The following is a 27,924-nucleotide window of genomic DNA, read 5'->3' as shown; positions in this document are numbered from 1 at the left end:
ATCAGTGGCCATGGCAGCCTAGTGGCTCATAGCTGAAGATGATGGTTCCCCTTCTCCAAGAGCCCACCAGGAGCCTATGGCTTATCAATTCGGGGTAGCGCCCCATCCATGACTGACTGAGTGGGCCTGCTGTGAACGGGTGATTCACTGACCGCGTTGTGTCTGGAGGGTGGGACTTGGCTGCCCTTTTCCCCACTTCTGACTCTTACCTCAGTCTCCCCTTCCGTGATAACCCCTGGGCCTTACTCGGCTGGCACAGAGGCCTTGCTTGGGGCTGAGCCCGCGTCTGTCGGTCTCACCATCTTGGCATCTGTGGGTCTCTGCTTTCAACACTGTTCGTGAGGCCGCTGCGTGGAGGTTTACAAGGACGTGGAGGGCAGGGTGGGATGTTCCAGCGTGTCTGGTCTCCTCCTGTGGAGCCGATGTGGCGCAGATGGAGGTGGGTTTCCATGGCCATTTTTCTGTGTCAATTTTTTGCATCTCAGCATTTTTTCCCAGCATGCCCCATATCGAATTTCTATTGCTTTTTATAAATGGTTTTGTTTTAAAATGTCAACTTTCAATTGTTCATTGCAACTGTAGGCTGAGCTTTCCTCAGGACTGGAAGTGTTCAGGGTTTGAGGATTTTTCATTTTTATTTTGAATTTATTTTATTTTAGGATACTTGGTGCAGGTTTTACTCATCGAGTTTCCCTAGTCCAAAAATCTGAAGTCCAAAACATCACCAAGCTGAATGATTTGGGCCTCTGGAACTTTGGGTGTAGACTTTTCAGATTAGGGACACTCAAGGAGTGTCTAGAAATGCAGCTCATGATGTGATCCCAGCCTTCAGCAGACTGAGGCTGGAGGATTGCCAGGAGTTTGAAACCAGCCTGGGCTGCCTCTGGAAAATAAAGCAATTACTAAGTAGCTTCCCCATCTTGTGTTCTCAAGTCTTCCTAGAATTGCTTTAATGGCTAGTTTAATTGTCGACCTGACACAGCCTCAGGGAAGGATTGTCCAGAGCTGCTGTGGGCATGTCTGCCTTGACATTGCTGAACGTGGGAAGGCCTGCCCACTGTGGGAAGCACCAGCCCTTGGGTTTAAGTAATGAACTGTATTTTATTTTTATTTATTATTTTTATTTTATATATATGCATGTATTGCCTGCATGTATGTAACTGTACCTGTGTCATGCAATGCCTGCAGAGGTCAGAAGAGGGCGTTGGGTCCCTTGGGACTGGAGTTTTGGACGGTTGTTAACTGCCATGTGGGTACTGGGAACTGAACCTGGGTCCCCTGCAAGAGCAGCCAGTGCTCTAGCCCCTGAGCCATTTCTCCAGTGACTCATGTTTCTGCTCTTGACTGTGGGTGTGACCAGCTGCTTCAAGTTCCGGCCTCCTCGACTTTGTCTCGGTGAGGGAATTGTTAAAATAAACCCTTTCTCTCCTAAGTTGCTTTTTGTCAGTGTCCTGGTTTGTTTCTTCATTGCTGTGACAAAACACTCTGACCACTACCAATTTGGGGAGGAAAGGGTTTATTTGTCTTACATCTCAGGGTCATAGTTCATCAGGGAGCCCAAGGTAGGAACTCAGGGCAGGAACCTGGAGGCAGGAGCTGGAGCACAGGCCATGGAGGAACGCTGCTTACTGGCTTGCTCCCTTGGCCCCTGCTCAGTCTGCTTTCTTATGCAACACAGGCCCACCTGCCCAGGGGTGGCACCACCCACAGTGGGCTGGGCCCTCCCACATCACTCATCAAGAAGATGACCCTCAGACATGGCCACAGGCCCGTCCAATGGAGGCAATTCCCCAGTTGAGGCTCCCTCAGCCCAGGTGTGTCCAGTTGATGCTAACGCTGTCCAGCACAGTCAGGATATTTTTGTCCCAGCAACAGGATAGAACCAGGACAATCTAGCACTTGTTCTGTGGGCTCTTTCAAGGATTCAGGTGAATATATTTGTTTACAAGAACCAGTGTGTCTGCCAATCAAAGATGTATCATTTCTTCCCAGTTTGCGTATGTGTCTTTGCACACCCAGTACATTTTGATCTTTGTATTAACTCATTAGTTTTTTTATTTGTAAACATTGTGAATCTTGACCTTTATCTTAGAGGCTCTGAACACTTCTGAATTTGGTTTTAACACAGCTCCATCCAGCAGGCCTTGCTGAGTGTGGGACAGTGGCAGTGGTTAGCCTTGGCCTGTCCTGAGGGACCATGGAGGCAGAGCTCTTCTGTGTGCTCCATATCCATGAGTCCCGAGGTTCCTGTCTGACCTTGGGGCAGGTGCTGTCCCAAGTGGTACGAGTCTGGTGTGTACTTCGACCACTCCTGCTTTTAGTGGCTCCTTCCCAGGCCTGGCGGGGTTTGTCAACTGTACACCTTGAGCATGTTACTACACCTGGGGCTGAGGGGATGCGGCTGCCAGGTCTGTTGTCCTCTGTCCGTACCACCTTAGCCTTTCTGTGCTTTTAACCCACCACCTCCACTCCGGAGCCGTTTTTCGTGCCTGAAGGGAACTGGGGAGAAATCATGAATAATCCAGAGTGTGCCCCCCTTTCTGCATCACTGCCCTGCAGTTTGAAAGCAGGTGGTTTTTCAAGGGTTTTGAACTTACTGGTGTCAGGTGGGAGGTTCTCCCAACCCAGCACCCCTGGCTCCCAGCCCACCCCTGTGATTCTTGGACCTACCGGCCTTCCTTCTTCCTCCTTGCCAACCAGTGATGTCCTGCTGCAGTGCCTTGAGGGATCAGTCCCCTCCCACTGCCTCCATGGCCAAACTCCATGGGTCTGTGTCTCCTAGAAGCCTGGCCTGCCTGGTGTGTTCAAATGCCCACCTTGGCTGTTGCCTCCTCCGCTCTTAAAAGTCCTTGGAACTGGACCAGCTGCCCAGGGAGCTCTGGTGATGCCGCAGGCCGTATCCCTGCCCTCAGGACAGAGACATGGGAAATGCAGACCACGCAGATGCAACATAACCTGTTGCAGCGTCCTGTGTGGGGGCCTTGTCGCTGCAGAGGGGGGCAGGGAAGGCATGGCACGTGATCTGTGTGACGGGAGGAGGGCAGAGAGGAGAGGACTCAGAAGGAACACCCAGCCCAAGGCAGGGGCAGTCACTGAGTCCTCACGGCTCCAGGATGGTCCAGCACCGATACCCGTGTATGTAGCCCTAAAGTCTGTTCCTGGGCACTCGGTGAGTTTGTAGTTTACCCTGGGTTTTTCTAACAATCCGCAATCTAAGTGTCTGCTTTCACTCTGAGGAGATGGTCGGATGAGAGTGTGCTTTGTGCTGTCCAAGGAGAAACGAGAGGAGTAGTTTTTCAGGGGCTGAGGCAAGAAATGTGGTCCACGAGCTTTCATTTCCTGTGGCCACTGAACCAGATGAGGGGATGAAAGCCATGAAGACCTCTGTTCCTACAGATCCAGAGGTGAGAATCTCGAAATGAAGGTATCAGAAGCAGGCCTGGGTCCCCTCCAGGACTGGGGGTACAGTGGTTCCTGTTTCCTCCAAGGTCATCATTTTCTGGAATGATCCTTTCTTGGGACAGAAGTTTAATGGCTACAGTGGGGCCCCTCAGTCGTGGGTGTTGGCTGGGTATAGGGAGGAGATCCACCATTGGCTTCCTGTGCCAGTAGCTCAAGGGGCTCCCGGAGGAGGAACTCACTCTTGTGGTTCATGATGTGGCATGGGTCCTGGGGCCGGGGCCACCGTCAGCTGCATGGGCATCTGAAGACTTCACCTTTCATGCTGGCCTCCAAAGTTGGCAGGGTCACCTCAGCCCCCCCTCCCCCTTGTAGCCAAAAGACAGGTGCTCTGGCATCAGACCCATCCTCCTCGTCATCGTGTTTTCCACTGGGTGGAGAGAGATTGTCTTTTACTGTCACTGAAGTCTATAAAAGACCAGCGGCCCCCAAAATAGACCTACTAGATTGATGGATCCCTTTGTGAAGTGAGTTGAACCCAGGTCTCCGATTCAGAGGTGAGCCTTCCCAGGACTGAGGGAGGCAGCAGGGTGGGGCTGGGCTGCAGGCAAGATGCTCACTGCACAACCCCCACCCGCCATTTCCCAGGAGGCCGGGGCCCTTGGGACTGTAGCGTGGAGGAGTGTCTTGATGGATTCCGAGTTTGTGGTGCTGGGTGACTTTACCACTTCCCTGCAGTATAGGGCTCTGGGAGAGGTTTGCTGTGCACGAGGGGCACCACCTTCTGGGCCACTGGAGTTGTCATGTAGCTGTGGGCAGCGTGCAGTGCTGTGGTGTGAACTGTTGGGGTGGCTGTGGGGAAGTTCTGCCCAGAGGTAGGCCTGTGGAAATGCCCGGGGCTTTTCCTGAAGGGAGACGCTCCTCCAAGCTGGGGCCCCTGGGTCTCCTCACCTGCAGAGGAAACACCTTGGGTGAGACTGGGAGGGAAAGGGGCATTTCAGGGATGACATGGTGGGAGTGGCTCCTTTGAGCTGGAGTGTCTGCGGGGCTGAAATCCCGCTGGTCATTCACGAACTTGGGTTGCTCACTCGGCACATCACAGGATGGTGCAGGGCTGTGAAGCTTGTGTCAGCTGACCCCTCAGGTAGAGATAACCCATCACACTCACCAACCCCCACTGCAGCCCTGTTAGGGCAGGCTGTCCTAAGGGATCTCAGACTCAGAGGCGGGCCTTCCTGGAACTGGGGGTGTGTCCCCTTAAAGTGTCCATTTAAAACCCTGATTGTGAGTATAGTTATATGGGAAGACAAGACCTCAAAAGTAGTAAGATTAAATGGGCTCATGATGATGGGGCCCTGACCCAAGGTAGTATCCTCATAATGAGAGACAATAGAATGCTCATGGGGTTGGGCCCCTGACCCAATAGGACTAGTGTGCTCATAATGAGAGAGAGAGAGTAGAGAGCTCCTGGGGTCGGGACCCTGACCCAGTAGGATTATCCCTCATAAAGAGAGAGCTCATGGGGATGTTTTATAAACATAAAATGAATTCGTTCTGCCACTCAAATAAGCAAAGAGTCTGTGGTGGTTTGAATGAAACTGTCCCCCATAGACTCTAAGTGTTTGAACACTTGGTCCCCAGTTGGGGGCACTGCCACGGAACCCCCAGGAGGTGCAGCCATGCCGGAGGTAGACTCTGGGAGTTCACAGGCCTGATTCCCACTCCAAGTTTTCCTCCCTCCGCTTCCTGTGCCTCCCACTTCCCCACCCACACAGACCATCATGGACGCTTATCCCTTTGAAACTATAAGCCCAATAAACGTTTCCTTCTATAAGTTGCTGTGGTCATGGTGTTTTATCACAGCAACAGAAAAACAACTAACACATCGAGTGCTATTCTGTACACAGTCTACCTAGACAGGTATATGCACATTTTAGAGTCCTGTGTATTGTTTTATATCGTCAAAGTAAATTTGAAGCCAATTAAAATGCAAACAGATGTGAAGAATCCCAAGCAGGCCTCCCAGTGAGGCCTGTGGTGATTTTTGACCTTGCTGATTTGCAAGCAGGAGCTCAGTGCTAATTTGGTAATTTGAACCATTTCTTGTTCATGTAACTCCCTCAACCCACCTCAACTTTGGGCTACGAGGGACAGACTAGATAACGCAACTGCAGATTGGAGACTGATCCGTCAGGCCTTTGGCCTCACCCCTGGGTTCGTGCTATATAAACCTCTTCTGTGCTGGTTAGTTTTAACTATCAACTGGACACAATCTGGAATCACTTGCAAAGGAGTCTCAGTGAGACTCAGGATTGCCACTTGCAAAGGAGTCACAGGAGTCTCAGGGTTGCCAACATTGGGTTGGCCTGTGGGCGTGTCCGAAACCACCTTTAGTTTGGTGCTTCATGATTTATGAACAGCGGTTTGTTCAAATAAATTCTTTTCAAAAATATTTTATAATTTTTATTTTATGTGTATGAGTGTATTGCCTGCATGTGTGTAAGTGCACCCGTGTCGTGCAGTGCCCACAGAGATCCGAAGAGAGCACTGGATTCCCCTGGAACTGGAGTTATGGATGGTTGTTAGCTACTGTGTGGGTGCTGGGAATCGAACCTGGGTCCTCTTCAAGAGCAGTCAGTGCTCTTAACCACTGAATCACCATCTCTCCAGCCCCTCAAATAAATTCTTAAAAAAAAACTTACTGTGCCTCAGTTTATCTTTTAACACTTGTCAACTGGTCCCCTAAATGCCACAGAAGACTGTGGTGAATACTGAATCTTCTAGAATGGTAGACAGCTCCGAGTTGCCAAGAACTTGGGGAAAGACACATCTCAGCATTCTGTCAGTCATCCCATGAAGCCGTGTGCTGTTTGGCACCATACTCTGAGCCAGACAGACACTGTCTTCATGGGCTCAGCTGGGCCTGTTGAGAAACACCATCCCAGCTGACTTGTTGGCGACTGATGCTCCCTCATAGCAGGAGGGACTGTGTGAGCCATGGGACCCTCACCTGGGAATCCAGTCACTTCCAACCAGTTGTATGCAATTCTGCCTTAACTGCGTGTGGCCTCAGGGTCTCGGGGGAGGGGCTAGGGAAGGACTAGGGGAGGGGGCTCTGTCTGTGCAGACCCTCCAGTGTGCTGCTCTGGCTTGTAATCTCTCATATGCTCTGTAAGTAAGCCTAATAGACTCACTTGTTTCCTAGATGAACTGTGGTGGAATTGAACTTTGGTTTTCTCTGGGACCCTGTGAGGAACCAGTAGATGTTGCTTAGTGCCCCAGGGTGAAAATTTTCAAAGCACCATGACAGATGGGTTCCAATTTTGTATTGCTCAGGTCCCCTCTATAAGATGACGCAGTGTTTATCTCTAACCTCTGTTCCCTTCTCATTTGCTTTAAGGCATGATGACTTAGGCTACCCAGTACACAGTACCTAGTATGTAGACAGCGGTCTGTGTTGTTCAGGTTGTAAGGAAAAAAACTGAAGCAACACTTTGGGTACAGATACAACTTCTTCACTAACCTTTGTTTTTCTTAATGTTTCTAGGCTCTATTGCCTGCATGTGTGTAAGTGCACCCGTGTTGTGCAATGCCTGAGGAGGTCAGAAAAGGGCGTTGGATCCCTTGGAAGTGGAGTTATGGACCATGTGGGCAGAGTTAGCCGCCATGTGGGTGCTGGGAATCAAACCCAGCTCTTCTGCAAGAGCAGTCAGTGCTCTTACCCACTGAGCCGTCTCACCATTTTTTATTTAATTATGTGTGTTTGTGTGTACATGTGTTTGTTCGTATGTGTATACATATATGTGCTCACATGTTTGGAGGCCAGAGGTCAACATCACGCGTTGTTCTTCAGGAGCTGTCCACCTTGCTTTTTCTGAGACAGGATCTCTCACTGGGACCTGGGCTTGCCGATTCTGCTAGGATGGCTGGCCAGGGAGCCCCATGGATTTGCCTGTTCCCGCCTCCCCGGTGCTGGGATTATAAGCACATCTAACCATGCTGGACTTTTTATGTGGGTTCAGGTATCAAACTCGGTCCTTATGCTGTATGAAAGCACTTTACTGAGTTATCTCCCCGGGTCCTCCACCAATATTTATTTTATCATGCGTGTGTACGTGTCTGTGTGTGTGTGCACATATGCCATGGTATATGTATGGAGGACAGAGGACAACCTTGGGATCAGTCCTTCCTTCCACCTTGTTTGAGGTTACTGCTGCATACTCTAGGCTAGCCCACACGCTTCCAAGGATTCTCCTGTCTTACCCTTCCATCTCATCATAGGAATGCGGGATTGCAAACCCCTGTTGCCACACCCGGCTTTCTATGAGGTCTGGGGGTTTGAACTCAAATCCTCATGCTTTCATGGCAAGCACTTTATCTCCCCAACCCCTCCTCGAATTTTTTGATATGAGTTGATGAGTATGTGCGTGTGAGAGCCAGGGACATGGAGGCAGACTGAAGCTGGCTGGTGTCTTCCCTAAGAACTGTGCTGCTCAGATCTGCCTCAGGGTTTCTGACTTTAGGAATGTCTCTAAATGTCTTCTGACTTTAGGGGCTTCACGGAACCATCCACAAGCTGCCTGGACAGACTGTCACCTTATGTCCAAAGACATAGGGGAGAAGGTAACTCAGTGCCTCACCCTTCATTAGGGTGAGGCATCCCCAGACTGACTGTCACCCTGTCCTTGGCAGGGGCCTCCTTAAAGGGAGGAGCAGATCCCACATGATCTGTGGTGGTGCTCGTTCATGTTGTCCTGCTTACACATGGCGTTGGACGAGGCAGGAGAGCTGCCATTCACCTGAGTCCAGCAGAGGACAGAAGGCCAGTGACTCCTGTGATGGGCACTGTTAATTGTCAACCTGACAGGATCTAGAATCACCAAGGACACAGAACAGTGACCATGTCTGAGGGAGCTTCTAGATTAGGTTAACTGAGGAGACCCACCCTGAATGTGGGGGGCACCATCCCATGGGCTGGGGTCCTGACCTGAATAAAAAGGAGGATGTGAGCTGAGCACCAGCATGCATCTCTCTCTGCTTCCTGACTGTGGATGCAACATGACCAGCCGCCTCATGCTCCTGCCCGGTGCCTTCCCACCATGATGGACTGCGCCCTCAGACTGTGAGCCAGACAAACCCTTCCATCTCTAAGTGGCTTGTGTCAGGGTTAACAAGCAAAGTAATATAGCATCTCTCAAGGGCATCTGAAGGCCAGCCATTCCCAGATTCCAAGGCAGGATGGGTGGGAGCTCAGGTGGGGCTGAGCATCCCCAGGCAAGGCAGGCAAAGTGCACAGGACTTTGAGTAGAGAGGTCTTTGGCTGGGAGGAGGGGCGTGGTCCTCCCTATGGTCCCACCAGGCCACGTAAGGAGACGTTAGAACTGGCTCAGACTTGGCTTTGAACTTCCCTCATCAGGCCACAGCTGGTGAAGGAAGGAGGCTGTTGAGCGTGGAGGTTCCTGAACTGTGTTGTATCCTAGGAGCCTGACAGTCAAGGACCCAGCACATGGCTGGCTAGGGGCACCTCCTGGGGCATCTGCCGGACACTCCCATGTGGAGAGGTGGGCTTGGGAGCTTTCAACTTCCCAGACTTTCTGTCTAGGGTTCCATCGAGAACCTCTCTGAAGAAAGAAGAAAAACAAGAAAATTGGCATTCATCTTGCAGAGGACGCTGGTTCCAGCAGCTGTCCCAAATAACAGGAATTAAACAAACCACCCTGGCCTAAATACGGTCATTAGCATGATAGCAGGTCAGGCAGCCGTGGTCCCACCTAAGGAAAAACAGGGCTGTGCCTGGCAGTCAGGACTCAGAAGACTAGATGCTTTCTTCAGGCTTCGCCCGCCTTTGTGTCCCTCAGGGGCGCCCGCCCTACACCTCCAGAGTGGACACTGGGTTTCAGAGGCATTGAGACCTCTGTGCAGAGCTGTGAGAGTTCAGACACTTGATTTGAAATTTTTATTTATGTGTATGAGTGTATCATCTGCACGTATGTAAGTGCCCCAGTGTTGTGCAGTGCCCTCAGAGGTCAGAAGAGGATGTCAGATCCTGTGGAACTGGAGTTACAGACAGTTGTTAGCTGCCATGTGGGTGTTAGGTCCTCCGCAAGAGCAACCAGTGCTCTTAACCACTGAGCCATTCCTCCAGCCCCAGTTTGAAAATTTTAGATGTTAAAATGTCAGCACAGTTTTCTTCATGTCCCTTGAGGTCCAGAGCTCTTTAGTGTGTATAGATATGTGTGATATGTATGTGTGTGCATGAGTTCATGTGTGTGATATGTATGTGTATGTATGAATTTGTGTTTGTGTGTGATACATATGTGTGTGTATGAGTTCGTGTGTGATATGTATGTGTATACAAGTTTGTGTGTGTGTCTGTGCTTGTACATGTGGAGGCCAGAGGTCAACGTTGGGTGTCCTCCTCTGACTCACTCCACCTTAGTTTTTGAGGGTCTCTCACTGGACCTGGAGCTCATCCACTGGACGGGCTGGCTGACCAGTGAGCCCAGAGATTCTCCTGTCTCTGCCTCCCCAACCCAGGGTTATAGACATCTGTCACCATACCTGGCTTTTTATATGGGTTCTGGGAATCTGAACTCAGGTCCTCACACTTGCATGACAAGCACATTACCGACTAAGCCATCCCCCCAGCCTCATAGCTCTGTGTTCTGCTGTGTGATGTGCCTGGAACCTGGGACTTAGTGACTTCTTAACTCAGCTCTGAGTATGGTGGTTTAGAAGGTGCATCAGCCCTGCCAGGCCCTGAAGGAAATGACCGTTGGCATGGAGACAATGGTGGTGGAAGCTCTGTGGGTGGCCACTCTACACAGGGTCTCACCCGATGGGTCACACTGTGACTGGTCAGGCCTCTAGGCCTGGAGTAGAGCCCTGCCCTGCTCTGTCACAGCCAAGGTCACTGCTTAAGGTCATTCCTTATAAGAATGTGGGTGAGGGGTGAATTACAGGAGCAGAGATGACTCAAGGACAGCTGCATCACCAAAGCCCCCCCAGCATGGGGGACTCTTCACAGAAGCTGGAAACCTCTGAATGATTTGCAGACAGCTTGGCTGGTCTGGGCCTCTCTAACAGACTTGATTGCTCATATAACCTTGGGGAGGGAGGGGCCATGCATCTGGTCAGTTTCAGGGACATCCTGAGACTTCTGGGTTGTTTTCAATTTTTTTTTATTGAATTTTTGTGATTTTCATGCAATATATTTTGATGGTATTTAGATCCCCTCCCCTATCTGCACCTCCTCTTACTGTCTTCCGCCCGATATAATGTGCTCTGTTATGTATATAATAGGGCATATAGAGGTAAATTGTGTCCCCAAATGTCCACGCACTGGAGCCTCGGTAACCTACCAGGAGTCCCATCCTTGAACGAAATTGGCTCTCCCCGTCCCAGCAGCCATCCATTGCCAGTAGTTCTCAGCTAAGGTTGGGGTTTCGTACCCTCTTCTCCGTGTCCATGCTGGGATTCTTTCTCTAGCTTGAGCTTGCATAGGACTGGTGCATGCTGCCACCACTGCCGTGAGTTCATATGAGTAACTGGCCAGCTGTCTGGAAAACCCTGTTTCCCTGTGGTCATCACCACCGCTACCTCTTACAGTCTTTCCGCCCCCTCTTCCATGATGACCCCTGACCCTCGGGAGGCAGAGGTTTGATCTAGGGGTCCTATTCAGGGAGGAGCACTCTGCAGCCTCTTGTTCTCTGCACATGGACCTGCTGCAGGTTTCTGTGTAAGTCACCATCGGCTTCATAGGGAAGCTCTTCTGGTGGGAGTTGAGAGATGCTGAGTCTGGAGAGGTGTGCAGACCCCGGATGGGAAAGGATCCCTGTGACCCGGTGAAGCCTGAGTGCTAAGATACACTTCCTGGGTCGTAAGGAGCTTCTCTGTAGAACTTTCTGGGTCCAGGAGCTTTCCCTCCACCAGGGATTGTTTCTAGTCCGAGGAACTTTCCAGAGAACACTGCCATACTGGATCCTGAGAGTGTGATTCACACTTTCATACTTGGGGGTGGTTTCCCTGTAAATCAGGGAAGCCGTGGCCCTCTGTGGTATTGATTTGCATATGAAATTTTATGAGAACATGATGGTTATTCTTCTGCAAGTTTGTTTTCCCACCTCTCGTCCCCTGTCCAGCTATGCAATGTGGACTGGGGTGTCTTTGCTGCTGTGCCGGACAGCTTTAGCGTCAACTTGACACACTTGGCTTGAGGGAGCCTCGACTGGGGAATTGCCTCCATAGGACTGGCCTGTGGCCATGTCTGAGGGCATCTTCTTGATTGTTGAGTGATGTGGGAGGGCCCAGCCCACTGTGGGTGGTGCCACCCCTGGGCAGGTGGGCCTGTGTTGCACAAGAAAGCAGGCTGAGCAGGGGCCAGGGGAGCAAGCCAGTAAGCAACGATCCTCCATGGCCTGTGCTCCGGCTCCTGCCTCTAGGTTCCTGATCTGAGTTCCTACCTTGGGCTCCCTGATGAACTGTGAGCCAGGAGATATAAGACAAATAAACTTGGTAGTGGTCAGAGTGTTTTGTCACAGCAGAGGAGAGACAAACCAGAACAAGGACTAATTTGTTTGGCAGAGGAACTTTCATCACAGAATAGCATTCAGGCTGTGGTATGGCTACTGATACTGTTCTTATCCAGGTCTACAGTGTGTGTCCTTGGGAACTTGAGTGAGGGTGTATTTAAAGGTTTACAGGGAGAGAGAGAGAGAGAGAGAGAGAGAGAGAGAGAGAGAGAGCAAAAAGTGGAGAAGAAAGATGTGAAAAATGTACGGTGTAGAGAGGAAAACTGTGAGTGGTTTTAACGTTACCAACAAGGAGTGTTGGAAAACAGCTTTAATCGTTAGAGGTTGGGGGAGGTGTCCTGAGGATCACACTCCAGGAAATCTTCAAGTTGGGAGAATGCAAATCCATTTGAAAGGACAGAGTATGAAAATAATGTTGAAAATAATGAACTCCTCCTTTGCTAATCCTTAGCAGAGTGTTCGTTTACCTGATTGCCTGCATTTGTGAGTGATGAATTCTGGGAGATTGGATATGATGGGGAGGCACAGCTTATTTCCAGGTGTCCATGGCAATGTGTCCAGGCCCTGGCCCTCTTGTCTCTGCTGGCACAGGGACTTGCTGGACACACGACTGAGCTGTGGACCTGGCAGCACTGCAGTGAAGAAGCTTGTGGCCTGTGCGTTGTTAGGTCATTTGCTTCTCTTCTGACAAGACTTTACCTTGTGGATTGTCCTTCCTGACCATGCTGGCCAGACCTGCAGAAACATCAGGTGGTGGTCCAGGTGCACGATGAAGAGGGTGAGAAAAGGGATCAAGGTGCTGGGTGTAGAGCTCTTGAATTCTGCTGTAAGGGAGCTGACATGCCAACCCAAAGTAAAACCAGAAACCATGGGGCTTGTTTGCAGTAGAAGTCAGGGCAGAAGCTTGCTAGGGTTCAGGGAGAAACACAGCTTGTGATCTCTAGATGCTGGGGAGTGGTTGGCAAGCATCTCGCCGCTGTTCCAGGCCACCTGGATTCTGGCCAAGGAAAGACGGTGGTGACCACACTGATGAGCCCATTACCAGCATCACTTATGGATGGTGCACGCTCCTGGGATGAGGGCACCATCTTACCTCATTCTAATTAACCTAGGACCTTCCCAAGAGCCGGAGTCTCCAGACTCTTAATAGAATGAATCTGCCTTAGGCAGTGGTCTTCAATGGAAATGACTTAATTTGTTTTCCTATAATCAGTTCCATCATAAAGAAGGTATTTCAGGGCTGGTGAGATGGCTCAGTGGGTAAAGTACCTGCTGTGTAAGCAGGAGGACCTGAGTTTGAATCCCCAGCACCTAGACCATCACCCAATGCTTCTGCAGAGCTGGCCACCATGCCCAGGAAGGACGGTCCACAAGGTAAAGCCTTCATGGAAGAGAAGCAAATGTCCTGATGACCCACAGGCCACGAACACTTCCCCCGGGGCAGTGCTGCCTGGTCCACAGCTCAGTCATGTGTCTAGCAAGTCCCTGTGCCAGCAGGGACAAGAGGGCCAGGGCTTGGACAGCCTGCCATGGACACTTGGGAACGTTCCAGGCTGAATGTGGTGGTATGCATTGGTAATCCCAGTGCAGGGAAGGCAGAGACAGGAGGATCCCTGGGGTTCACTGCCCAGACAGCCTGGGCTAAAGGGTGAGCTCCGGGTCAGTGAGAGACCCTGCTTCAAAAAATAAAATGGAAGCCAGGCGTGGTGGCATATGCCTTTAATCCCAGCACTTGGGAGGCAGAGGCAGGCAGATCTCTGTGAGTTCAGGGCCAGCCTGGTCTACATAGCAAGTTCCAGGCCAGCTGGGGCTACAGGGAGACCCTGTCTCAAAAAGACCAAAAAAAAAAAAAAATGGAGGGGCAGGAGAGATGGCTCAGCAGTTAAGAACACTGGCTTCTCTTGCAGAAGACAACTGTCCATACCTCCATTTCTAGGGAATCCCACCCTCCTCGGGCACTGCATGACATGGGTGCACTTACATGCATGAGCATGAAGGCAATACACTCATACACATGAAACAATAAAAATAATAAAATACTGAAAAATAAAATGGAGAATAATAGAGGAAGAAATCTGATGTTGACCTCTGGCCTACACACAAACATACAGACACACACACCACACATGCATAAACACATACATGTACGCCACACATATACATGTCCACCACACACATACAAACACTTATACACCACACGGACGTGAACACACACACAAACATACAGACACACACACCGCACATGCATAAATACATACATGTCCACCACACACATACATGTCCACCACACACATACATGTCCACCACACACATACATGTCCACCACACACATACAAACACTTATACACTACACGGACGTGAACACACACAGAAACATACAGACACCACACATGCATAAACACATACATGTACACCGCAAACATACATGTACACACATGTACACCACATACATACACTTATACACCACACAGACATGAACACACACTCACAAACATACAGACACACACCACACATGCATAAACACATACATGTACACCACACACATACATGTACACCACACACATACAAACACATACACCACACGGACATGAACACACACAAACATACAAACACACACCACACATACATAAACATACATGTACACCACACACATACAAACATACACCACACAGACATGAACACACACTCACAAACATACAGACACACACCACACATGCATAAACACATACATGTACACCACACACATACATGTACACCACACACATACAAACACATACACCACACGGATGTGAAAACACACACACAAACATACACACATACACCACACACATGCATAAACACATACATGTGCACCATACACATACAAACACTTATACACCACATGGACGAGAACACACACACACAAACACACAGGCACACACACCACACACATGCATAAACACATACACATATACCACACACATACAAACACATACACCATACGGACGTGAACTCTCTTCTCTCTCTCTCTCTCTCTCTGTTCTCTCTCTCTCTCTCTCTCTCTCTCTCTCTCTCTTCTCTCTCTCTCTCTCTCTCTCTCTCTCTCTCTCTCTCTCTCTCTCGGTGGGTCTGCCTGTCTCACCCTAGTCTAGGAACTCCTCAGATATACCGGAGGTTTGTTTCCATGGTGATTCTAACTCCCTCAAGTTGATGGCGAAGGTTACACAGCCCTAACACGGGGTGCCACACAGCGGCACCCACGTTGCGCTCGTGGGCAAGTGGAGCGGGATGCCTTCTTGGAGAAGCGGGGGGAGACGGGGTGGAGGGGCGCAGCTCTCCGACAAGGCTGCCTGACGGAACCTGGCCCCTGCGTGGGTCAGGCTTTGACCTGTCCTGTCGTCTCGGTCCTCTTCACAGCGCGTTGGATTTCTGTTCCGCGGGTCTCCCGGGAGGCTGCCCTCTACCTTGAGGCCGTGACCTTCACCTGGGTTTCAGTCTCCGAACAGGGCCTGGCGGCAGTTTGTGGAGGGAAGCTTCACAGCTTTAAAAACCAATAAACTTCAAGCATTTGAATGCACAGAAGAAATCAGCCGTCACAAGATCCCTCATCTCCCGGTTTGTGTTTTGAGTTCCCTTTGGACTGAGACCTCAGTGCATTTTAAACTGGACGTCAGCCTAGGGACCCCTCAGTTTTGGAAATTGATCTCCAAAGGCTTCAGCCACCATTGCCTAGAGGATTTTGTGTGTCTTCCGTGCAGATCAGTCTTCGTGCCCCCGTGAGTGTGCGAACAGGAAACGGTGCACCTGTCCGTGGGGCCTTAAGGCGACTAATGAGCCAGTGCCAGGTTTTAGGCACTCGGAGCTCTTTAGGAGCAAACTGCCCCATTTTTATGGAAATTGCTTCTCACTGGTTATTTTCTTTTGTCCTTCCTAGTAACTGCCCCGGCAGGGCTGGTGCAAGAGGCGTGCGCTGGTTCACAGACCTGGGACTTTCACAGCTCTGCACTTTTTCTTTCCGAGAGAATAGTTTTACTGAAGGCAGGTGCTGGGTGGCATGTGACCTTCCCTCCCCTGCCCTGGCACTGGCTTTTCCTGGGGACACCGGCACTGCGGGTACCCTCGGTCTTCCGTTCCTCCCCTCACTCTGCGGCCTCTTTTGTAGGCTGGCCCTGAGATGGTCCAGGGACCGAAGCCAGTCTGTGCTCCCCAGGATGGAGCCAGACAAATACAAGGCACCAGGTCTATTTGAGAGTTGGGTGAAGGACAAATAGGTATTTAGTGTAAATGTGCCCTGTGCTCCCAGTCAGGACGTGTGGAGTGACTTATTTGCTGCAGATCTGAGAGTAGCAAACGTGTCCCACTGACCTCCACCCTGCCCAGGAGTTAATCATTACACATCGGCCCAGGTCTGCATCAGGTAGTCAGGTGTCTGCTGTTCCTTATTAGGCTCCTTATTAGGGTCAAGACCCTCCAGGTTGGATCTCTGGCCTTGGGATCCCAGCACCCTCTTGCAGAGAGCCAGATGATGCGGCTCAGCCAGGCCTCCAATCACCCCAGTTCCAGACCCAGCCCTGGGCCTCCTCAGACTTGGCTGGTGAGGCCCTTTTTAGGTACGTGTTTATATGCTTGTCTCCCCAAAGTCGGGGTGAGGGTGTGCGGTGGTGTGTCCATGTGGATGAGGAGGTTTTGAATAATGGTTTGGACTGGGGAGCCCAGGAACCGTACCTTACTATGTCCCTGCTTCGTGTTATCAGTTTTGTTCTTGGAATCAGACTATGCTTTTGGCCTGGTACAAGCACCCTCACCACCCTCCTTTATGCTGGAAAAAGACTCTCATAGGTCTGGCCTATGACCAGTCCAGCAGCTCATGAGCCCAGACACCTGTGGCCTGCAAAATGAGCTTTTAAAACAGTGTATTTCCAACACTGATGCATGTCACGTTTCTGTCTAAACCTGACTAACGCGTCCCTGCAGGTCTGGGATGGTGGGTACTGTTCTGGCTTGCTGCTAGGATGCTCGAGCTGACACTCCACCAGGAACAGATTCTGGGCCTGTGATTTTTCCGTGTCTCCCCCACTGTGTCTCACCTCCCACTAGCCCTGTGGGCTCCTGTCTGGCAGGTGTCTACTGAGTGTCCACTATGTTGCAATTGATGGTTGGACAGGGTCAAATCAGATACTGAAAGAACCAGTGTTGGTTCTATCAGAGAGGCCTATGATACAATCAGAGAGAGAGAGAGAGAGAGAGAGAGAGATCCGAGACTAGGAAGGGCTTGAGGAAGGAACTGGATCAGGGGAGGAAATGGAGACTGCTTGCTTCAAGCTATTGGGTATAGTTTCAGGCAGCTAGGGGGGAATGCAAGCCACTCCCTGTGCCCCCTGGAGAGCTGTGGGGACTTGGAGCATCCCATCTACCCCCTAGGCTGGCATTGGGTATGGGTCCTGCAGACTCCACTGGGCTCTCTCGTGCCTGTTTTCCAGGGCTGACAGGGAGCAGCCCACATGCTGTCCTGGTGCTGAAGGCCCCAGTGAAAGGCCCAGTCCTTGCCATCCTTAGAACAGGTGGAGCACAGGGGTCCTCTCTCTCCCTAGTGGAGGCTTCGGCCTTCACCCTGTACCTGGATGCCCGGGAACCCAGCTGTACTGGTTCCCCACCAGCCACATTCGTGCCAGAGAATGCTCTGTGTTCTTTCCCGCAGCCTCCAGCCTCTCAGAGCCAAACTAACCTCTGTTGATAGGAAAGGCTCCAGGAGATAGGGCAGGGAACACAATTTGTTTTCTTCTTTCACTTGGACATAGCTGCTTTGGAGATGGCTTGCCCATCCCCAGAAAGGTGACCCTGGGTGCCAGCCTGGCAGGCTGCGGGGCTGCAGTGGGGGGACTCTTGATGGTGTCTGCCGAGCAGGTGGGCTGTGCGGTGAGTTCTTCTGCTGGACAGCCTGAGCAGGCTCACAGGGCCTCAAGACTGTCTGGAGGCTTAGCCTAGCCTGATTTTGAGGTGTGTATGCATGTGCATGTGTGTGTGTGTGTGTGTGTGTGTGTGTGCGCGCGCGCGTGTGTATGGTGGTGGGGGCATCTCCATCCCTTTCCTACAGGCTAGCAGCAGGGTCCTGATCACCTTTAGTGCTATCATTCTGCTAGGGGACATTTGAGGTGACATATGTGATGGGGTCTGATACTGAACTTGGGGGCTTACAACCTGTGACCCAAGGTGGGTTCAGCCCTCTATAAGCCAATGAAAAGAGTCAAATTAATAGCAGAAAAAAGAGAGTTAGTCAGTGTGGCCACACTGGAAAGAGGGACAGAGATCCATTGACGCCCCCCCGCCCCCGTCCCTGGCTCAAGTCCATCTTTGGGGTCTTGAAGTGAGACTGAAGTTTAATTAGACAAACGGTCAGGGATACAACCTGGGCAGTCCTGATACAGGAGGGGTCCTGCCCACCACTCACCCATCACTGTCTGGGCGGCAGCTGCTTTCTGTAAGGTGGTCTGACAAGTCCTTGGAACTGTGAGAAATCGGTTTGCAGGAGACGAGCTCCCTCCCCCTCTGGCTGGACCTTTTCTCAGCATGAAATTCCTGGGAAAATTCCCATATCTTTGGGGTCCATTGTTTTGATAGTCAAATTGAGAGACACAAATGTCTCCTTAGAATGTCTTTATTTCTGTTTAGCCCTGTGTTCCCTTGGCCATGGAGAGTCCAGGCAATCCTGTGCTGCAGACACCCCAGTGCACCAACTTAGAGCCGAGCCCAGGGCAGCCCCTGCGGAATGGGGCCAAGCTGAGCCATTGCTGCTATAACATCAACTCAGCACCGTCACCACTACCGGCCCACTGTCACCTCCACTGCTGACACCGCTAAGATCCAGCAGGCAGTCATGCTTTCTAAGAGATTTCTTTGCAGTCTCTTGGGGTGGCAGGAGTGACAGCCAGCCTAGTGAGGGGGAACCCAGTGCACCACAGATAGCATGCTGAGTCTAAGTGTGTGAATGCATTGGGTGTCTGCCTGGGGGCGAGGCGTATGTGCATATGTTCCGGGGGACTCCTGAGCCTGTGCCTCTCTGGGCATTGCTCTGTGAATCTTAAACGAGTCAGGTTGGGAACCTTCGCTGCTCCCTTGTGCTCCGACACAAGCTCCAGTGAGCCTCTGTCTGGTGGAATTGCTTGCCCTTACCTGATCCATCTCAAGGAGAGCAGCAGAGCTGGGAACTTTAAGAGCTCGGGCCCCTAGGCGCTGAAACTGGCAGCACTAGGCGAACCTTACTTTCTGTGATTTCTACCGACTTACCGTTAACAGCAGGAGCCCAGGGTGGCAAATCCCAGTCCAAGGATCAGCCATCCCATGCCCCTAGGGTTTGCGTGGGTGGTGTGAACTTCCCAGAAAAACTGCATCTTAAAACTGAACCTTCTGCGAAGGGTGATCAGTTGATTGGAGCTTCAGTGATTGTGGAGAGTTTAGAATGTTCCAGGACCAGAGCCTAATTACTGTTTATCTTGGGCCATCTTTAGCCCCCTAAATAGCCACTCCTTGCCACTTTTGTTTCTGACTTAACGTCCTGTGACTAACAGATAAAAACCTTTGGAATGTTTTAACTTAGCAGACCACCAGCTTCCACTAACCAAAGGGCTGAGTGCCATCAGACAGCGTCTGAGGCCTGGAGCTGAGATTTCTCTTTTGCCTAACCATCTACTTAATGTTTCCACCAAAAGTGTCTTGATTTATGACTTTTCTTTGTTCCGTTACTATAAAAACTTCATGAAACTGTTACCACTTTGGAATATGGAATTTGGGATAACCCGAATCTGTGCTCCCAGGCAATGGTCACTCTTGAGGTGAGAGTTGTGCTTTTGCATTGACAGTGGTGAATGTCCCCCTCTTCCCCCATCCCAAGCAGTGCAGACATGCCTCCTTCAAAGCTGGTCTGAGTTTTCTTGGATCTCTCTGAAGCTACTGGGCTTTAAAAGTTAGAGCCACAAGGTTGACTCAAGGTTAATGAGGAGCCCTGGCTGTCAACCTGCCAGCCTGTTAGGCTACCTGGCAGGATTTAAATGGCAGTATCTATGGTGAGCCAGTTAAATCAGAATTCCTGGTGCCATGCTGTCATGTTGAAGCTCTCCACATTAAGTCCCTGGTCAGCCAGGATGAAAACGTGCGTGCTTCCTCAGAACCTGAGACCTTGGTTAAAATAATGACTCAGTGCCTGATTGCCACCACGAGTTGAGCATTCCAGACCGAAGGCCTGAAACCCAACGCATCTAACATTCAGACCTCCCTGAACATTGTTATCCCCTCAGACCACCAGAGTGAAGAATGGATCATGGATTTACCTTGCATTACGAAGAGCTTATTAGGGATGTGCGTCTCACCTCACCCTCCTGTCATCCCTTCCTCCCTCTTTCTGTTCTCTTTTAACATTTGCACACTCAGATCCACCCACTCACTCACCCCATCCACCCACCATCCATCCATCCATCCATCCAGGTATGCTATAATCCACCTACTCATCCACTTGTCTACCCACCTTCATCCATCCTCATATCCATCCATCCATCTATTCACTCATCCATCCATGTATATAATAATCCACCTACCCATCCACCTGTTTACCCTTCCCCCATACATCCTCATATCCATCCATCCATCTATCCATCCGTCCATCCAGGTATGCAATAATCCACCTACCCATCCACCTGTCTACCTATCTTCCATCCATTCTCATAATTTCCATCCATCCATCCATCCATCCACCCATCCATCCACCCGTCCATCATCCATCCATCCATCCATGGACCCATCCATCCAACCGTCCATCCTCCATCCATCCATCCATCAACCCATCCATCCATCCACCCATCCATCCACCCATCCATCCACCCGTCCATCATCCATCCTCCATCCACCCATCCATCCACCTGTCTATCCTCCATTCATCCATCATCCATCCATCTATCCATCCATCCATCCTCCATCCATCCTCCATCCATCCATCCATCCTCCATCCATCCATTCATCCATCCATCCATCCACCATCCATCCATCCATCCATCCACCATCCATCCATCCACCATCCATCCATCCACCCATCCATCCATCCATCCATCCACCCATCAATCCTCCATCCATCATCCATCCTCCATCCATCCATCCTCCATCCATCCATCCATCCATCCATCCATCCATCCTCCATCCATCCAGGATATTCTGTTACTATCCTGTCCGTATTTACCTTTGAAAACAACATGTTATTTCCTGAAGTCCTTATTTAACTAAAAGATATTTCTTAAAATTTCAATTTTTACTCAAGAGTTGGTGCAAGAGTAGGTGACTTGATTTTATTTACTGTACTTGAATCCCTGGACTTCCTTACCTGAGATAGTTTTCTCTTTGTAATTTCTGAATATTATCTGAGTAGCTGTTTGGGGTCATGTCCTTGGTGAATATTCAGAGTCCTCATGCAGGCTTATTTATTAAAGAATCAACTTCCAAAGTTCTCTCCTAGTTCGTCCAGGTATGCAATAATCCACCTACCCATCCACCTGTTTACCTATCTTCCATCCATTCTCAGATCCATCCATTCCCCAACCACTGATTCATCCATTCTCATAATTATGCATCCTTCCATCCATCCTCCCTCATATCCATCTGTGTATGTAGTAATCCATCTACCCATCTACTTGTCTACCTATCCATCCATCCATCCACCCATCCATCCATCCACCCATCCATCCATCCATCCATCCATCCATCCATCCAATAATCCACCTACCCATTCACCTGTCTACCTATTCTCCACCCATCCTCACATCCATCCTCACATCCATCCATCCATCCATCCATCCATATCCATCCATCCATCCACCTATCCACCTAACCACCCATTCATCCATCCTCACATTTATCCATCTATCCATCCACCCATTCATCTATTTATCTATCATCCATTCATCATCCATCCATATATACAGTAATCCATCTACCAATCCACCTGTCTACCTATCTTCCATCCACCCTCAGATCCATCCATTCACCCAACCACCCATTCATCCATCCTCACATTTATTCATCCATGCACCCATCCATCTACCCATCATCCATCCACATATCCACCATCCATCCATCTACCCATCTGTCTGCCCATCCCTCCATCCATCATCCATCCATCCACCGATCCACCATCTCTCCTCCTTCATATCCATCCATTCATCCATCCATCTTCATATCCATCTGTCCATCCATCTACCCACCCACCCATCCACTCAGTCATCTTCCCATACATATTTATCTCTCATCTATGCAAATATCCACCCAGGCAACCATCCATCTCCCATCTGTCCACCTATCAATCCACCCTCACACACATCCATCTGTCATTCCTCAATCACCCTTCCTTCCTTCCTTCCTTCCTTCCTTCCTTCCTTCCTTCCCTCCCTCCCTTCCTCCCCCCCTCCCTCCCTGCCTCCCCTCCTCTCTTCCCTAGGGAAGGAAACCCTTTTTACTGTACCACTGTTCTAGGCTCTCTGCTTGTGGCCCTCTGAAACAATGACAAAAGACAGATCCACACAAAAAAGCAGGCTGTTACCACCGGCACCCACATCCCCACATCCTGAGACAAGTCTCTTAAAGAGGAACTCAGACTTGTTTAGATCAGGCTTGGGTACCGTCTCTACACAGGAACCGTGAAGCTTCAGCAGAGCCATATGACAAAAGAAGGAAATGCTGGTCTCCTCGGGGAGCCAGGAATGTGGCTCACTCAGGGAGGAGTGATGTGTCAGGGCTGGTCGGTGTAGCCTGTCATGTGGGTTCCCTTGTTGGTGACTGTCAAAATAATCTCTGGAAGTAGATGCTTTTAAGATTTTTTAATTGAATTTTTGTGTATTTCATACATAAAATCATCTTTACACCCTTCCCCCCATCCCCTTTAGCACCCTCCCATAGCCCCCACTGGAGTTCATACGTTCTATCATTTGTGTTAAGGCCTATTATGTAAAGCTAGTGTCCCAAGATGTCCTCAGTGCAAGTTCATCCACCCGGGTCTAGTCAGCCTGTCTAGAGTCTCTCCCTTCAAGATCAGCTCTTCCTCACCCAGCAGTAATCAGCTGCCAGTAATTGCTGTAGGTTCCTATGAGAAGGTCCCAGGAGCCTGTAGGACTATTTCCGTACGGTCATGCACCTCCTCCCTGACTCTTACAATCTTTTCAACCCCTCTTCTGCAACCATCCCCGAACCCTGGGTGGGTGGACCTCAGTATAGGAGTCCCATCCAGGGACCCACACTCTGCAGACTCTTATTCTCTGTGTTTTGGCCATTTGTGGCCTTTTGCGTTCCTGGCCCTCTGTTGCACGAGGGAGCTTCATTGATGAGAACTCAAAGATGCGTTAGTGCTCTCTTCATCCCTGTTCTGTGTTCTGTGAGCCTTGGGTGTAGAGGTTGCATCCTGGATGTGCCGCTTAGGCTTGGGATTTCACAGAGAATCTCTGTGTGTGACCAGTGGTGTAACTCTGTAATAATCTCCGTCTATTGAAAAAGAAGCTTCTTTGATGGGTGGTGACTGGGATACTTGTTTTTAAGGATTTGGTGTGAGGATCTACAAATGAAGGACATTCGTAGTTTTCCTGAGTCTGCATCACTTCACTTAGTGTAAGAGTTTCTAGATCCATCCATCTACTGCAAATTTCATGATTTCATCTTTCTTTACTGCTGAGTAGAACTCCACTGTGTAAATGAACCACCTTTTTGTTAACTGCTTGTCAGTTGAGGGGCTTTTAGGTTGCTCCCATCTCTTGGCTCTTCTGACAAGAGCACTAGGCCAGCGGTGCTGTGGAAGTAGACTTTGACCTCTCTGGAGGCCGGAGGGGGGCAGCGTTGTGAAGTAACGTACAGCTCTAGGCACGCGGGGAAGCAGGTCTTCTCCCACTCACTTTCTGTGCGGTTGTTCCTAGCTCAAAATACTCCTTGTGCCAGAGTGGCCTGGTGTGTTCATGTGGTATGTGTGTGGTGTGTGTGTGTGTGTGTGTGTGTGGTGTGTGTGGTGTGGTGTGTGTGTGTGTGTGTGTGTGTGGTGTGTGTGGTGTGTGTGTGTGTGTGTGGGTGTGTGGGTGTGTGTGTGGTGTGTGGTGTGTGTGTGTGTGGTGTGTGTGTGTGTGTGGTGTGTGTGGTGTGGTGTGTGTGTGTGGGTGTGTGTGGTGTGTGTGTGGTGTTCATGTGGTGTGTGTGTGTGGGTGTGTGTGGTGTGGGTGTGGTGTTCATGTGGTGTGTGTGTGTGGTGTGTGTGGTGTGTGTGTGTGTGTGGTGTGTGGTGTGGTGTGTGTGGTGTGTGTGTGGTGTTCATGTGGTGTGTGTGTGTGTGTGTGTGTGGTGTGGTGTGTGTGGTGTGTGTGTGTGGTGTGTCGTGTGTGTTGTGATGTGTGTTGTGATGTGTGTGTTGTGTGTGGTGTGCATGTTGTGTGTTGTCTGTGTTTTGATGTGTGTTGTGTGTTGTGTGTGTTGTGTTGTGTTGTGTGTGGTGTGCGTGGTGTGTGTAGGAGGTAATGGTTGCTCTATCCCTCTTTCTTTTTTCCCTCCCTTTTTGCATGAAGTGTTTCTCACCTAGAGAGACCAAATCAACCCACAGGACACCAGCACTCAGACCTCCAGCTTCATCAGTCTGAGACCTGCCCTCCTAGCTTGGGCCTCTCTAGGAAGCACGTGATGACACGGGCCAGAGCCCTAGCAACCGTTTCAGACTCCCGAGGGGTGCCTCCATGGTCCATGATGGCGAACCTCCTATTGGATGCTTTCCTGCTGTGATGTTGTGTGAATTTGTCCATATCCCCTCCACAGCACTGTCGACCAACCAGATAAATCCAGTGTCTGGATCCTGCAGGTTGCTCCCTCTTTGTTCAGAATCACGATTGGGGTTATCTACGGGTAGCTGAAGCTCGTTCACTCTCACAAGTGTAGAGTCCGTGGGCAGAAGAGACCACAGCTTGGTCAGGCAGCACCTGAGTAAAGAGGGTGACGTGTCTTCCTCAGAGTTTTCTAGACCCTTTCCTATGCACAGGGCCTTGACAGAATTTTCGTACAGGTGGAACTGCTGGTCTGCCATATCACATTTTCCACCAGGTCCCCAGAACCCCTGGTTTAAGCCAGCATTATCCAACCCACCCTGAGAGATGGAGGGTAGTACCACCACAGTCACTAACCCTGGGTGACTTTTCCTGGGGTTTGTTGGTATCTTACTCTTTAAAAAAAATTTGGCTGGAGAGATGGCTCAGTGGTTAAGAGCACTGATTGCTCTTGCAGAGGACCCGGGTTCGATTCCCAGCACCCATATGGCAGCTACAACCCATCTTAACTCCAGTTCCAGGGGAATGTGAAGCCCTCTTCTGACTTCCTCGGCATTGCATGACACGGCTACACTCACATACGTGTAGGCAATACACTCATACACATAAAAAAAATTTTTTTTTTGGTTTCTTTGAGATAGCGTCTCATGTAGCCCAGGCTGACCTCAAATTCACTCTGCAGCCGAGGATGACTCAGAACTCAAAATCCTCCTGCCTCTACCTCCCAGGTGCAGGCATGAGAGGCATGGCCACCAAACCTGGCTATGCTGCTGTCCTCCTGATGCTCACTGAAGCTCTGCTTGGGGACAGCCGTGTGCAGCCCAGCCACAGTCTTTGCTGTGGAGGTCTTATCACACTTGGCAGTGAGGAAGGGGCCTTCCCAGCCTCTGCCCCTCAGGAGCCCTGACTGACTTCAGCCTGCTTTACTCTCATCCGGGTGATCTTTCTTGGCCTCACCCTTTTGTGCTATTTTTACCCGATGCCTCTCGCCGCTCTGCATTTGAAGCAGGGGGTTATTACAGTGTAAACTTGCTGGCTGCCACTCCGTCCTCAAAGAAAAACCAAAGGTGGCTGTTTCTCTTACGTGGGCGGTTTCAAACTGCCACCGAGGCCAGCCGGTGAATCCTCATAGCCGTGGCCATAGCTGCAGCTGCTGGGACTCCTTTAGAGTGGTTTCACAGCATTAGGACCAGAATGCAAGGGACCGCCCTGGTCCTGGCCCCGACTGCTGCCTCTACGCAGGCTCAAAGGTGCACAATTCTTGTCACCTTTTGGGATCTGATACGCAAGCACGCCAGTGGCTCTGGACTGGCAGTCACATTGGCAGGCTCAGGAACCAGTCTCCACCGGCCTGGGTTCTCTGATTTTCACATTGCCCATCATTTAGTCTCCTTTTCCGTTTCCCTGACAGAGATCCAGCCACCATGCCACGCAGCCCCACATCCAGCGAGGACGAGATGGCCCAGAGCTTCTCTGACTATTCAGTGGGCTCGGAGTCAGACAGCTCCAAAGAAGAGATCATCTATGACACCATCCGGGCTGCTACAGAGAAGCCGAGCAGTGCGAAGATGGAGGAGAACCAGGGCAACACGCTGGTGATCCGAGTGGTCATTCATGATCTGCAGCAGACGGTGAGCCCCCGTGCATGGCAGTGTGTGCTGTGTCCTGGCCTCCGCTGTCCATGTCTAGCTAACAGTCATCATGGTTTCAGTGGTGGCCAGAGGGTACCTCTGGTACACCGTAGGCCTGCAGGGTTAGAGGTCCGGACAGGATTCTCCTGTCTTGCTGTGAGACTTGCCCCTCCCCCTTCCTGCCGCCTCCCTTCCCACAGCATTTATTGATCACTCCCTACTCATTTCACATTGCTATAATGAAACCTCGAGGCAGATTACTTTATAAAGAAAAGAGGTTCATTTTGGCTCTTGGTTTTTGGGAACCAAGAGGGTCCAAGGTCAAGGGCTACAGCTGGTGGCGGGCTCCTCATTAACAGAGTCCCAGGGTGCCGGAGGACGTAGCCAAAGAGCAGGGAACGTGTGCATGTGTCCGTCTGGCCTCTCTCTACTCTCCTGTACCACTAGAATTCAAGAGTGGGCTCCCCCATGCTGACTTCATCTAATTCCAATTTCCTGGCCAAAGTCCAACCTCCAAATACCACAGTCAGAGTTCACCTCTATGCTTTAAAATGTTATTTATTTATTTTTATTTTATGTGTATGAGTGTTTTGCCTGCATGCATATGTGTTCCATGTATGTGCAATGCCCATAAAAGCCAGAAGAGGGCGTCAGATTCCCTGGAACTGGAGCTTCACATGGTTGTTAGCAACCACGCGGGTGCCGGGAACCAAACCCAGGTCCTCTGCAAGAGCAGCCAGCCCTCTTAACCACCGAGCCATCTCTGCAGTCCCAGTTGCCACAATTTTACTATTTCACAATAGAGATTAAATTTGAATCCAGGGACTCTGGAGAGCTATGTAAGCTTCATCCAGACCATAGTAAGCACCTGCTGCCAGGTCAAGTCTCCCACCCTTGGGCCTAGGGGCACTGAGGCCCACAGGAGCCATTTATGGTCTTTAAGAGGCATTGGGCACAGCAGCTGGCAGGGTCCATGGTGTCCAGTGGGGAAGGTCTCTGACAGTCCTGCATGTGAACTGCCTGTGCTCCCCAATCCTGGGTTGTGAGGTCTGGTCTGAGTGTGCCTCACTTTCCCACTCTGGTCACGTCCCTGCAACCCCCAGGGCACAGCTTGCTGTGATGGCCACCCAGTGGGTACCTGTGGATCTTGTTTGTGGGCTTGCTTCCCCTGGAGGTTGGTCCCTATGCTTGGGGGAGGGGAAGCAGAAGCAAGCTGGGCGTGATGGATGGCTGTGCGCTGTGTGCTGTGTGCAGATGTGGTCTTCCGGGAGGATTCCTGGGCCTGGTTGCTCTTTTTCTGTGTTTTTCCTTCCTCCTTCTTCTCTCCCTGGGCCTCTCTATGAGCTGCTCAAAGCAGAGATAAGTGCTCCAGCCTGACCTTCCTGTCCCTGTGAGAGGGTGGCGTTCACTCCTGGGGCTTTGTGGGTCTGGGGTACCAGGGGGCTACTCTAGGCTGGGGAGAGGGGATGCCAGTTAAAGACAGAGCAGGAGAAGCGATGAGGTATACACTTTGGGATGATGGGGTGAGGGAGGTGGGATGGGGTAGTGGGGGACGGGGTGAAG

At 50.7% G+C, this 27,924-nt stretch overlaps 1 protein-coding gene across 1 annotated transcript in view; it reads left to right on the top strand.

Annotated features, from left to right (window-relative positions):
- The window catches only part of Shank2 (SH3 and multiple ankyrin repeat domains 2), a 523,081-nt gene that overhangs the window by 41,840 nt on the left and 453,317 nt on the right, over positions 1-27,924 (top strand). Inside the window, exon 3 of the mRNA XM_029557122.1 lies at positions 26,142-26,361. Coding sequence (XP_029412982.1) covers positions 26,155-26,361 — 207 coding nt within the window. The 5' untranslated portion in view covers positions 26,142-26,154. The remainder of the gene's footprint in view (positions 1-26,141; positions 26,362-27,924) is intronic.

This window comes from Nannospalax galili, unplaced genomic scaffold (genome assembly GCF_000622305.1).
Source record: "Nannospalax galili isolate Female #2095 unplaced genomic scaffold, S.galili_v1.0 scaffold1307, whole genome shotgun sequence".
NCBI classification, from domain to species: Eukaryota; Metazoa; Chordata; class Mammalia; order Rodentia; family Spalacidae; genus Nannospalax; species Nannospalax galili.
The sequence above is the reverse complement of the archived record's forward strand: the minus strand, read 5'-3'. Positions and strand labels throughout refer to the sequence as shown.